Raw genomic sequence first — 13183 nt, 5'->3', positions numbered from 1 at the left:
TGCTCCGAAGGCTTATTACTCTGTACCTGTAAGAGAAGCTGGAAGGAGAGGCAGGTGCTTCCCATTAACCTGGACTAATGGCTCAGCTGGTTCTAGATCCATCAGCTTTTGGCCTGTCCTTCCTTTGTCTATGCAGCTACAGGAAAGAGCCATCAGTGTTTGCTAGTGATTTCTGATTCAACATGTAGTATATTTTAATATGAAGTGATAGAAATATTTCTTTCAAAATGAGCTCTTTCTTAAGAGCAAAAAGATTTGAATCTTGAAAGAGTCTTGTCTGCTCTTTGATAATGCATCGTGGGATAGGGATGACATCTCATCTGGTATTTTTCACATGAAATAAAGTGAGGCCATGCATACAAACAAAATGGTGAATGTCAAATACAAGGAGTATACTGACTTCCTTGTAACTATCTATTCAGGGTGATATGGGTTTAAGGAATAGCTGCGTAATTATGTGAATTTGACAAAAATAGAAAAGTATTACGGCCATTTGCTTACTGTGTTTTAAAATTCATCCTCTTTTAGGTAGTCCTCAAGTTTGCTCATTTTATTCTTTTTGCTATTTATTTATTTATTTATTTATCTTTGGAAACATAGTCTCACTGTGTCCCCCAGGCTGGCCTCAGACTCACAGATATTTGTCTGCCTCTGCCACTGCTTGGATTAGTGTTGTAGCTACACACCTGACCACACTCATTTTTTTCCTTAATATTCAAAGAGGATTCTGTGCGCTGCGTCTGTGTGGCTGCTCATGCTGTGACTTAGTGTTGTTACTTAGCTAGCACTTGGTTGCCAGTATGCAACTAGAACACCTTTTATTACAAATTATGGTTAAGGTGGGAATGAAGGATGTAGACAATATAGCAGGGGTTACATCAATGTGGGTGTGACATTGAGGGGTGTCCTCGCCTGCCACAGTTGATATCTTAGGTGTCTTGGTGGTTGTTGCACTTATTTGGGGAAGGTGGGAGTGGTATTTAGTTTACAGCTGCTAGTGTCACTTATCAGATTGAAAAGGTCCGTGACTGTGTCTGTGGGGGATAAGGTGGCAAACAGAATCCAGATCTACTGATTCACATATTCATTTCTTCTTTCAAAACCGTGTAGGGACCGTCAGTAAGCTCACAGGTGACTGTATCAGAAAATGTGGAAAACCAGAATTATGGAAGGTCCGTAGATCCTTCTGAGATAGTTCCAGAGCCAAAGCCAGCCTCCCCTGGAGCTGATGAAACTCAGGTAATGATTACTGACTCATGAAAAGAAATTTGCAAAGAACTTTGACATTTCTGAGTTGATGCTAACCCACGGAAGACTACATACATAAAAATGAAAAAAAAATTGTAGATTTAGTATGTCTTCATGAAAAGGACATAGAATCTGGGACATTTACACAACATGCACAGTAATGTGTTGAGGATACATATAAAAGAGTGCACCTTTCCAAGTTGCTCTTAGCGCCTTACTACCATTACCAATGCTGACCACCAGGTGGCACTATTTTATTACCTTGTCCTCTGTGTCCAGCTACACCTACTTGTCCATCCAACCATCCCACAAGCATTGCTGTATTTACTGTGCCAAGGAAACTAGCTCAGGAGACAAAAGTCCTGCTTGATGAATCTTTCTTTATCATATTTGCTATATCTTCACATATCCTAGAATATTTGGGATGCAGTTTAACAAGCATCTTTGAAATGAAATTGTATTAAATGGACAGTGTGCTGCTAGCTTCAAAGAACATGCATTTAGCTATCCCAGATCTACATGCTGGATTCTAGACACTCATTTTACCCCTGAGAACTGTAGTCCTTACCAGTTCCCTTCACAAGGGGATCCATGGGCAAATTGGAAACGATAGCACTTCTGGATAAAAAAACATTGTGAGACATTTAAATGTCCCTGGTCCTTGTGCAGAGAAATTCAGTGGTGTCTTCTTTAATTCAGTGTGGCTGAATTAAAAAAGAGAAAAAAAAATCACCTCTTACATGTACATATGCATAGACATGCAAACACACACACACACACACACACACACACCATAGAAAGGAAGATTTTGGTTCACTGTTTTCCTAGGGACTTTTTTCTCCTTATACTACATTTAAAAGTGGACATTGAAGATTTGTTTTCCATAGCCACCAGAATACTTGAAATATCAAATGTTCAGTCCCCAGGTCTGGCTGTACTCCAAGGCAGTGTCTGGTTTATTTCTTTATTCTTAACATTTTTTTCCAGTCAATTCTCAATCTTAGGGATCTTTCTTAGAGGTAGCTTGGTCTGTAAGGAGAGGCAATGTGGCAAGAAGCTGTTCCCTCCCCCCACTCCAGGTCCCAGAAACAGAACGGGCATGGGGGATTGTTGGGAATGAGAGTCAACCTTCGCCAGTTGCAGCATAGCTCCATGCCTCCGTCTGTGCTGCCCACTGGTTCTTGCACTGATCCAGGCCGAGACCTTCCAAGTTCTGTTCCCCAGCGTCTGTCCAGAGATCCTGTATCTGTGACCCCCTTGGCTCAGCAGAATCACTTGCTTAGGTCACCGAGAACACGAACTTCCAAAGGAGTCTCTCAAGCTTAGATTTCTTAGTAAATATGCAGAAAATACTCAGAATTCAGACCCCATCACTCAAACCTGTCATTTCCCACAAATTGCATGGACACACATGGGATCTCCTTTAGAGACGAGGACGGCCCTATTCCTCTTGTTAGCAATTACTTAATTGCATGGAGCTATTGCAGACCAAGACAATGACTTAAGGTGTTGGCCTTCTCTACTTAACTTCACATTTCCAAACGTATGGCTCACAATTTGGGTTTTCCTTGAGCTTCTAGGCTGCTCTAGAAGTCTCCTTCTGTTTTAGTGTCTTGTATACTCTGTCTCTGACTGGCTAGATGGCAGTCTTCTAGATGGCATGAGTCCAGATTCTCCATCTGCACATTTTACATTGAGGAAAGATTTTGAAATTGTTACATGAAAACACCTGAGAGAGTCTTAGCTACTGTTCAGGGACAGTTGAATAATATACTACTTAAGCCACACCCTTAAGTTAATATGCTTTCAATGGAGTTTAAAAACCTAGGAAAAGACACCAGTAAAGAAAACAAAATAGAAAACTCCATTACTGAAAACTGTCCATCTCCTCTTTCCGTTTAGGGCACAAAATGGAACATCTTCAAACGAAAACCCAAGCAGACAACGAACTTCGAAAATCCAATCTATGCAGAGGTAACTTTTAATCCCTGTTCTAAGCACAGACATTCATTGTTTGGTTAGGTTGGGCACAGATTGAGGTTATTCTGGACAAACTGACCAAGGTTAGTCCTTATACAGAACTGTTTCTGGTCATGCCGGGGACATAAAGCCATGTCATCCATGCCTTGTTGTGGTTGCAGATGGATACTGAGCAAAAAGAAGCTGTGGCCGTGGCTCCCCCTCCATCTCCTTCTCTTCCTGCTAAAGCTTCAAAAAGAAGTTCGACTCCAGGCTACACGGCCACAGAAGACACCTTTAAAGACACCGCAAACCTTGTGAAGGAAGACTCTGATGTATAGCCTTGCCAACTCTCTAGGGAAACATTTAGACACTCACTTTTGCACATATATTTTTTACAGACAAATGAAAAAGAAGTTAACATTCAATACTTTATAAAAAATATATTTTTTCTCTGTTTGCCTATAATTGAAGGTGTGTCGTGTGTCTTTTTTATTGATGCCATTCCTATTTTTACAATTATCATGAGGTACTGTGTATATCTTGCACTGATGTTGTTAGGAGGTGATGCTGTGAATATATTGTACTTGTGTAAATTTCAGAAGGATTATCACATCTCTGCCTCTGCTAATGAGAGTGCCTGCTGAGTGGGGTCGCTGAAGAATAAATGATCTGGTGAAGAAAGGAGGTGGCTTAGGGCTTTGGGTCTCTCTAAAGAAGAGATAGTACTCATGCTTCCTTTGAAACAATCTAGGAAGAAAGTCCTTTAAGCTTCATTTGTGGGTCCATTTTTACATGTCAGCACTTAATCAATAATCAATATTCAACATTACGTGTCAACCTGATTAGTAAGTGTACCGATAGGGGCCAGTGTTGGCTTCATACACTGTAGACGCTTCAGACCACACCGAAGGTACACAGAGTGATTCAGTTGGACCCTTCCACGTGCCTCTGTCTTCTAACCCCAGCTGTGACCCTAATTGCCAAGTCAACATCTGTATCTGCCATGTCATGTCCCACGCTGAATTTCTGTTTCATTGAATGAGCTCTTGCTTGACAGACCTTAAATCAACCCTTGACTGGCATCTCAGGTGTCACCTCCCTTAGTGACTGGAATTCTGGAGCTGACTGACTAAAACCAAACCTACTTCATAAAGTAGGGTGCCAAACAGATACCAGTTAATTGAAACCTCAGCTGGGTGTTTGGCTCTGGGTGCAAAATGTTATTGTATTGACTATTTATTTCCTCAGTTGACGACGAAAAGAAAGGGAAAACATTCTTACTGAGCCTTTTTCAGGTCTTTGCCTAAATCTGTACGTTTGTGTCAGGATGTACTGTATGTCCCGGCTCTTCTTCTGAGCAGTTGGTGAATTCTCTATCACAGGAACCATGGCACGAGCGTACATTTTCTATAGCAAGTAGCATTCCCGGTTTCTCTGTGCTAATATTGCACGTGTGTTAACGAATGAATGGAAGGGTGGGAGAGTGGATGAATGAAATATACTACTGATTATTTTATTCTCAAGTCCTCGAAATATTTTGTTGCTCATATTTTGAGTACCGATTGTAATTACTTTGATTAGAAAAGAAAAAGCTACTGGAAATGATGCTGCTGGAAATTTCTAATAAATGTGTATTTTATCAGATGGCTTTTGGGTCTCTGACTCCTTCTTGAGCCTTGGTCACAAGTTGCTTGAAACGGTGCTTGGTTGGTGTTTTAGTTAGGGGTTTACTGCTGTGAACAGACACCATGACCAAGGCAACTCTTATAAGAACAACATTTAATTGGGGCTGGCTTACAAGTTCAGAGGTTCAGTCCATTATCAGCAGGCATGGTGCAGGAGGAGCTGAGAGTTCTACATTTTCATTTGTAGGCTGCTATCAGAATACTGACTTCCAGGCAGCTAGGACTAGTGTATCAAAGCCCATGTCCACAGTGACACACCTATCCCAGTAAGGCTATACCTCCTAATAGTGCCACCACATTTGTTCTCTGTCACACCAATTCTTCAGTGCGTGTTTGAATGGAGACTATTATGGAGACAATCCAGGCTTCAGATTTTAACCGGATCCTTGAAAGGTTGCCCACATCTCGTCTGAAGATGAGATGGAGATGAGAAAAGGGTTGTGTTTTATTGTCCTGGTGTCCTTTGCATTTGAAATGTCACCGAGTGGAGAATGGAGCTACAGGTGAAATGTACATTTTCTGGATGCTTCTAAGAACATTCTTGTTTCAGAAAAAGGTGAAGAGCTCCTTTGCACAGTTCCCAGTATCTAGTCCCAGAATGAAGTGGATGTATGAAGTTATTCTAGTTCCAGTTTCCAGGCCTAGCTATACAAGACCTCTTTTCAGACACTTAGTTTCTCTGGAGCCTATTACAAATATATAGTTTTTCTGGAAGAACTTTAAAACAGCAATGGGAAGCCCTGGTCACTCCCTGACAATGTGCAGAGTTTTACTACAAAGAAAACAAAACTGTCCATCTCTAAGAGCATAACTGTGTATTCATTGCTTCTAATTTTTTTTTATTGTTTCTTTGCCAATTTGTAAAAATTGTACCGGGAGGAATACTTCAGTTGTGCAAGATAAGGAACTCCTTTTTGGCACAGGGGTTTTGCCAGTTTCCTCACACTTTAAAGGGCTCAAATTCAGTCCATGAAGAGCAATGAGACTTTATTTGTAACACACATACACACACACACACACACACACACACGCCTACATGCACAGAGAGTTGCATAGATTATGGTGCTAGGCTTTGGACAGAGGAATCCATGACTCTGTCGTTGTTTAGTGTGGAGACAAATTCCAGTCCTGGGTAAGCAGTATTTATCCTATAGCCAGTGAACTTTGGTTGAGTGAGTATGCCCTGTACCCTTGAGCCCCCCAAACTGCTACCTAACTCAACTTTTTCTCTTACAAAGTTAGCTGCTTCCTTTATGAAGCTGACTGGAAATATTTGTAAATTCTGGGTACTATAAAGTGTCCTCTGATGAGATAAGGAGTCAGGGATGTCCTTGCACCCCCTGGGAGTACCCCCGGACTTTAGAGCAATCTGTGACACAGAACATTGTAGAGAGATTCCATGGAAGAGAACTTTTATCAAAATCTTAGGTTATAGGAAGGAACCAATTTAGTGCTAGCTTAATCCCCTTCCTACTCAGTAATTTGTAAGTGGAAATAAGGGGAGAAAAGACTGCTCATGGCCCACTATGCAGGAAAGGTGCTCAGATCTATATTTTTACGATGGTAAATATTCTGGAGAGCCTCAGGAGTATTCCAGGAGAGGGCCCCAGTGCCAGAGTATACTGGAGATAGGAATATCCTGAGCTGTTTCAAACAGCAAAGCCTTTGGTTCTCCGTGTCAATCAGACATTGGCTAGTGATGACGCCCACAGGGTGGGGCAGCATCTTAACTGGGGCAAGCTCATTGAGAGGCTCTCCTCTGCAGCTGGGAGGGCACTTAGCATTGCAAAAGAATCCGGAGGGAAACTACCAAGTCTGAGTCTTTAACTTCCATCTAAGGATGCATGGCATCCTTTGTTTTCTGGACTGGACCACAACAGAACAATTGCCTAGTTAGGATTATATTGTGTTTAACAGCAGATTAATCTACTGTAAAGACCCAGCTTTACCTTTGTCAGACTGCTTGACCAAAGACTAACACCAGAGGAAGATTTCATCTCTTCTCTGGTACTCTCTCTTATTCTGTCTTCCGTGTTAGGTTGATTCCAGGGCTAAGTTGTTAAAGTCTGTCTTGGAGGGTGGAAGGTTGGAGTCTACTGCTTTGCTCTGGAGTAGGAGGTAGAGATGAGGAAGGATGGACTCTGACGTTTGAGGAAAGGAGAGGGATGAAAAGGGGTTCCTTTTCTGGACTGGAGTACTCTTGCTGACCAGGATTTACATATAGCTATGCTCTAAGTAGAGGAAGACGATGGTTAGCAGTCTTCTGGGAATGCAGACTTACCATGGAGTGAGGTAGCATTAGAATTCCTCAGATGAGCAGGACCCTTACTTGCCACTAGGCAGTGGTAGAGGAAGCGTGTCTTGGGTTGGTTCTATCTGATTGCAGAACAGAGTTCTGGGAGAACAAAACTGACCCGTGTTACAGAAAGGTCCTGCTGGCTTTGACTTACTGGGCTTGCTTTTCAGATCTTGTGGGCCACTTGGCCCCTTTTGGAAGGGCATCACTTGCTCCTGCAGCTCATTGACCAGTGAGCATTGCCCTTTGTGGATGTAAAATAGGCCTGTTGTTTAGATTCCAATAAGAAATGTGTTGTTCTGAGTGTTTTATTTTACCATAAAGTTGTCAATATAGTGATCCCCTTCTTTGATAAGACTCTTATGAGTTAGCTATGGTTTTATTGCAGGGAACAGACATCATGACCAAGGCAACTCTTATAAGAACAACATTTAATTGGGGCTGGCTTACAGGTCCAGAGGTTCAGTCCATTATCATCAAGGCAGGAACATGGCAGCATCCAGGCAGGGATGGTGCAGGGAGGGAGGAGCTGAGAGTTCTATGTCTTCATCTAAAGGCTGCCAGGAGAAGATTGTCTCATTCTGCACTGGTTGGAGCTTCCAAGCCCATCCCCACAGTGACACATTTCCTCCAAGGCCACATCTCCTAATAGTGCCTCTCCCCTGGCTTTGGGATAGGGCTAGCAAATCTCTACTTAGATCCACGAGGCTATTCACAGAGACAGCCCCTTCGATCGAGCGTGGTCTGTGGTCTGGGACAATGTGGAGTCTCTGGAGTATCCAGATATGCTTAGGCTCCTTTGGGTATCTAACCAGGAGTGCTACAACTAGATCACGTTGTAGTTTTGTTTTTAGTTGAGGAACCCAAGGAAATTCCTTCTTAGACACAATTTTAGTGAGCTTTCATGACTAAGGAAATCCTTGATATAGACTACTTAGGAATAAACAAGGTTTGGCTGACAGCTTTGGAAATTCGAGCCTAACCAGCGAAGAACAACTTCTTTGGCAAGGGTAATGGGAAGACCTGTGTACCTTCTCCAATGGCTCAAATACCTCCAAGTAGGCCCTACTACCTTCCAAAGTGTCACCATGGAGACCAAGCCTCCAAGGCCTTGGGGAGGTATAACTAACCCCATACTCAGACCACAGCAGGCCCACAGTAGTGATTTACTATACTGCTGGGAAGGCTCTTCCCACCCTTCAGAGAAGAGTGAGCAGCTAAGCCAGAGCCAAAGAATCATCAAAATGACCAGATCATCATTTAACAGCCAAGAGTGCTGACCTGGTCGTCCAGGGGAGGAGTTCAGAGAGACTGCAGCAGTCGACTGGTAGTCACAACCCTGTCATTGCCAATAGGACAGTAGTCTGCCCAGTCCAGCAGATTATATAAAATATAACTGTTTCTCAAATCGTTTTGTTTGTTTGTTTGTTTCCAAGACAGGTTTCTCTGTGTAGCCCTGGTTGTCCTGGAACTAGATCTGTAGACCAGGCTGACCTTGAATTCAGAGATTTGCCTGCCTCTGCCTCCTGAGTACTGGGATAAAAGGAGTACACCACCATTGCCTGGCTAATACAAGTGTTTCTGTGAGTGCCTTGGCTCCGCTTGTTTGCTATGGAAACTTATTTGAAAGCTTTACTCTAAAGGCAGAGCCACTTGCCCCACTGCCTCCGTTCCTCACTCCCTGCCTCCAGAAAGAATGCTGGAAGCTATTGTCAAAGGACTAGATGAAAAAAGACAGACAGACAGACAGACAGACAGGAAGAAAGGAAGGGAGGGAGGGAGGGAGACTGGTGACTTAGGGATGGGGGCAGTGATCCAACAGCCAGAACATCTGACACCCTCAGGAGGATGTTTCTCTAGGACATCACAGTCCTTTCACAAGCCATAAAATAGCAGGGTTGCAGGATCTCTCTCTCTCTCTCTCTCTCTCTCTCTCTCTCTCTCTCCAAATATCACTGGTCTCAATTAACCCATTGGCAAATATTGCTTGAAAGAAGACTACGAGTCAGGTGCTGGCACACACCTTTAATCCCAGCACTTAGGAGGCAGAGACACTAGAATTTTGAGTTCGAGGCCAGCCTGGTCTACAGAGGGAGTTCAAGGACAGCCAGAGAAACCCTGTCTCTAAATAAATAAATAAATAAATAAATAAATAAATAAATAAATAAAAGACTGGAGGTAATCCTGAAATCAATAATCAATTCCTTTGCCCAGTTTAGTAAAAATCCCAGAAAATAGTGGTTTGTGTCCCTTGCTCAGAGAGGGCACCAACACCAACGTGACTTAGCTGACCTGCTGGAGGACACAGAGAAGAGAGGCCAAGGGCAGAAAGAACACAGATATCCTTTCGGTCAGGAGGTAGCAGCAGCCTATGGTCTCCTGCTCCTCTGTTATTTTGGGTGTTATTTTGGGTATCTGGAAAGGTCATTTTCTGTATTTAAAAGATATAATTTCTAAAATTGTCCCCATCTCAATAGGAGAGGATAAAAAAATCTAAAATATCACTAAGAGGGTATTGTCTCCTCGAGGGTTTAGTCTTCGAGCATTGCTACATTTATGGTTGGTACTTCTATAGCAGGAGCCAGGCTACCAAGAGAAAGCATCCAGAGCAATTGAAGTTCCATCCAACCAAGCGCTCTGCAGACAGGAAGCATGAGAGAGAGAGAACTCCAGGGCTTGCTCTGGTGACAAGTGGTCAGTGCTGGTGTACACCTGCAGGACAGACGGACACAGCAGAAGGGTGACACACACGAGGCCTACAGGACCTTTGTGCCTTTGGCTGCCTTCAGAGGAGGCTCAGGAAATCCTTCCCGGCCTTTGTGGCCGCTTCAGGAGAACCGGGGTGGGGACAGCTTCTGGTGGTTTTTCATATGCCTATCCTGGGGTGGTGATCCTAAGCCAGCTCAGTGGGTGGGTCCATAAAACCAAGTGTGCAACTGTGCTTTATCCACAGCTAAGGCAGCTTTAAAAACAGGAGGATGCTGTTGGGAGAGAGATTATGGGTTGGAAACATGGGATTTAGTCACTTTTTAATAGCCAGAGGTGGAGGATTTCACCTCTCTCCCTCTCTCCCTCCCCTCCCCCCTCCTTTCCTTTTTTTTAAATTCTTGTGGTGGAACGAGGTGGTCATATTCTGTTTGACATCCAGCTATCTCTTCCTAGTTAGTTCTGTACTCTCAAAACTACAGTTTTGTTTTGCTTTTGTTTTCTGTTTTGCTTTTGTGGTGGTAGCTTGCTTGTTTTTAACCAGTACGGCAGGTTATGTTGCCTTTGGCATGGGGGTGACCAGTCAGCGCCTGCTCTGTGTTTGCCCTTGCCCCCCCTCACAGTTACAGGAGTGGGGAGGCCTTGCCACCCCATCCTGTCTCAGAGAAGCACAGCTAATGATGCAAGCTTGGTTTTCGTTCTTTTGTTCTGCTAACACATTACTCAAACGCTTTGTCACATCTCTTTATGGAGACATGCTTGCCTCTGTGGTGCCTCCCCACAGGCCCTCTCCAGGGAGCCAGGGATATAGAAGTCAAAGCGATTATTCAGGTCAGAGAGGGGCAGGCGGGAGAGACAGAGAAGAAGATAGACACAGTTAGCAGCCTGGTGAGTTTACAGACATGACCGGGTTAAGCCTCCCTGTGATGTCCCTGAATACACGAAGGGGGGCTTTGTAGCAGACTTTGGCTTTTCATATACTGTGGTTGCAATGAAAATAGAGCTATTACATTTGATTGACAGAATGGAGTAGCAGCTCTTTATGCAAGGCAAAGCTTTTGTGTGAGAATAGGTGAACCGGCTTTAAGGTTTCACAGTCTCCACCTTCCCTCTCCCTGCCTCTCTCTGGTCTAAGAAGCGCCTTGGCTTTAGGATAGAGAATTCAATGAGAAAAAGCATGCAAAGGTCCCGCTATTTTTTTCCCCTTTCTCTTCTATAGCCATAGCTAGCGACTGGATTTTAAAAGAGGACCCTAAAGCATGAAGTGGGGGACTTGGGCATTCTTATTTGCATGTTAATGCCAGACCTATATGACTAACACTCATCCCATAATTTGGAAAGTTGGTGCCAAGAGCTCAGCTTTGAGAGGCACCATGCAGCGGCTTTGCACATGGGGACACGCCACTGTCCCCTGCATTTCATCTTGCACAGCTTCCCCAAGTGGCCAGTTGGTCCCTTGTGCCTCCTCTCTCTAAGTGGGGCAATGAGCTTTGGGGACCCAAGGTGGTCAGGACTTGGCAGATAGGGACATCATAATGCACACATGCATACATACATACATACATACACACATACATCTATATCTTTTGATCACTTAAAGCATTATATTTGCCACTGACTAACTTCTGGACTATTCTGGGTTATCACAAGGACTGACAACAGCTGGTTTGACCTCTGGTTTCCCCTGTGACTGTGGACACTGTTCCCTGACTGCACTCTTACAGCACTACACAGGACACGTTGGCTTTATTCATTTCTGGATGGTTCTTATGGGAACAGCTACTTCCTGGCGTTTAAGCCCAGGCAAAAGCTGAAGAGCCCTTGCTGAGGAAATCCCTTTTCTTTTTTTAAATCAATACCAGGTACCTCCCAGTGTCTGCTTGACAGTGCTAAGAGGTGGGTAAAGATGTGGGAGAAAGGTCACTTGGTTTCCATTCATTCTCTGAGCTTGGGAACTGAAGAGAAGTTGTGGGGTGAAAGAGGGGCCGGTTTAAGAATGGGTTGGCAGGCAAGCTGGAGGCTTGCACTCAGACCTCACTGCCTTGGAGCCAAGCTGATGTCAGAAATTCCTTAAGGGGCCTTTAGGAGACCAGACTCATCAGCAAATGAAGTTAGATTTGAGAGTCAGAGACTAGAGTTCAGCACTCACCATGTCTACTAGAAAGAGGTGTACCTTTAAAGAATTTAATCCTTCTGAGGGCAACTTTCAGAATGGTGACTGGAATAAGTGTATGTCAGGGTCTGTAGGAACATCCCCGGGGGAATGAGAGCTAGGTCAAACACCTCTTAGTTTCAATCACCTGCCCCTCGTGCCTTTCCTCATCTAAGTTTGAAACACCTTCTATGGATTGTGTTTGTGACTAGGCTATTTATAGCCACCAAATGTCGTCAGAATTTTTCAGTTGTTTCCTGTTCTAATTGGTTTCATGATTTGTTTTCTGGGACAGCATCTCAGTACGTAGCCCAGGCTGGTCTTGAACTTATTATGATCCTCCTGTCTCACCCTTCCAAGTGCTAGGATTATAGGAACATGCCACCGAACTTTGAAGCTTAAATCGTTTTTATTAATTAATTAGTTTGCTTGTCTGTATGTATCTATGTATGTGCATGTATGTGTATGCATGTGTGTGTATATACTTGTTTTGTGTGTGTCTCTGTGTGTGTATGCTTGAGCACAACACTCAGTCTTCTCCTAATCTAGTTTTATGACCAGCAAAATGAGGCCTCAAGTGCTTGCCCCTCTTACAGAGAGCACAGATCAATGCCCAGTGTCCACACTGGGCAGCTTACAGGATGCCCATGACTCCAGCTCCAGGGGGATGCAAGGCCTCTGGCCCTTGCCACAGACACTGACACACATGTGCAAATACCCTTCCATACACACATAAATCAACTGACTCATAAATAAACCTGTTGAGAAGATAGGTCAGGCCATGTATATAGCACATGCCCACATAAAGAGCGCCCAGTGACGATGCTTTTCTCTACCGTCTGCTTCTACTTTCTAACTTATTTTGGGTTCATGCGGAGGCTTGTGTAAGCTTCCTTGGCATTTTCCAGAAGAACAGGTGATCTTACTTTACATCCTGCTGAAACAGAAATGCAGCTGTGCCTGAAGCCATATAGATACTTGAGCTGTAGAGATCTTTCCTTCTGCAAAGAGCCACCTCTGCTTGTTCCTTGCCTGGGTTTCTCTGAAGATGGCTGCTTCAGAAGTCCTGGGTTAGATCCTGCAGCTGCTTTTCTTTTTCCTTCCCCTCCTCTCACTTTTCCTTCCTTTCTCCCC

At 43.8% G+C, this 13183-nt stretch overlaps 1 protein-coding gene across 1 annotated transcript in view; it reads left to right on the top strand.

The window, feature by feature from the left end:
- Lrp2 (LDL receptor related protein 2) overlaps positions 1-4856 on the top strand; it is a 164415-nt gene extending 159559 nt beyond the window's left edge. The window contains exons 77-79 of the mRNA XM_021184968.2: positions 1111-1239; positions 3151-3222; positions 3390-4856. Of these exons, the coding sequence (XP_021040627.1) occupies positions 1111-1239; positions 3151-3222; positions 3390-3548 (360 nt within the window). The 3' untranslated portion in view covers positions 3549-4856. The remainder of the gene's footprint in view (positions 1-1110; positions 1240-3150; positions 3223-3389) is intronic.
- The last annotated feature ends 8327 nt before the right edge of the window (positions 4857-13183 follow it).

This window comes from Mus caroli, chromosome 2 (assembly GCF_900094665.2).
Source record: "Mus caroli chromosome 2, CAROLI_EIJ_v1.1, whole genome shotgun sequence".
Taxonomy (NCBI): Eukaryota; Metazoa; Chordata; class Mammalia; order Rodentia; family Muridae; genus Mus; species Mus caroli.
The sequence above is the reverse complement of the archived record's forward strand: the minus strand, read 5'-3'. Positions and strand labels throughout refer to the sequence as shown.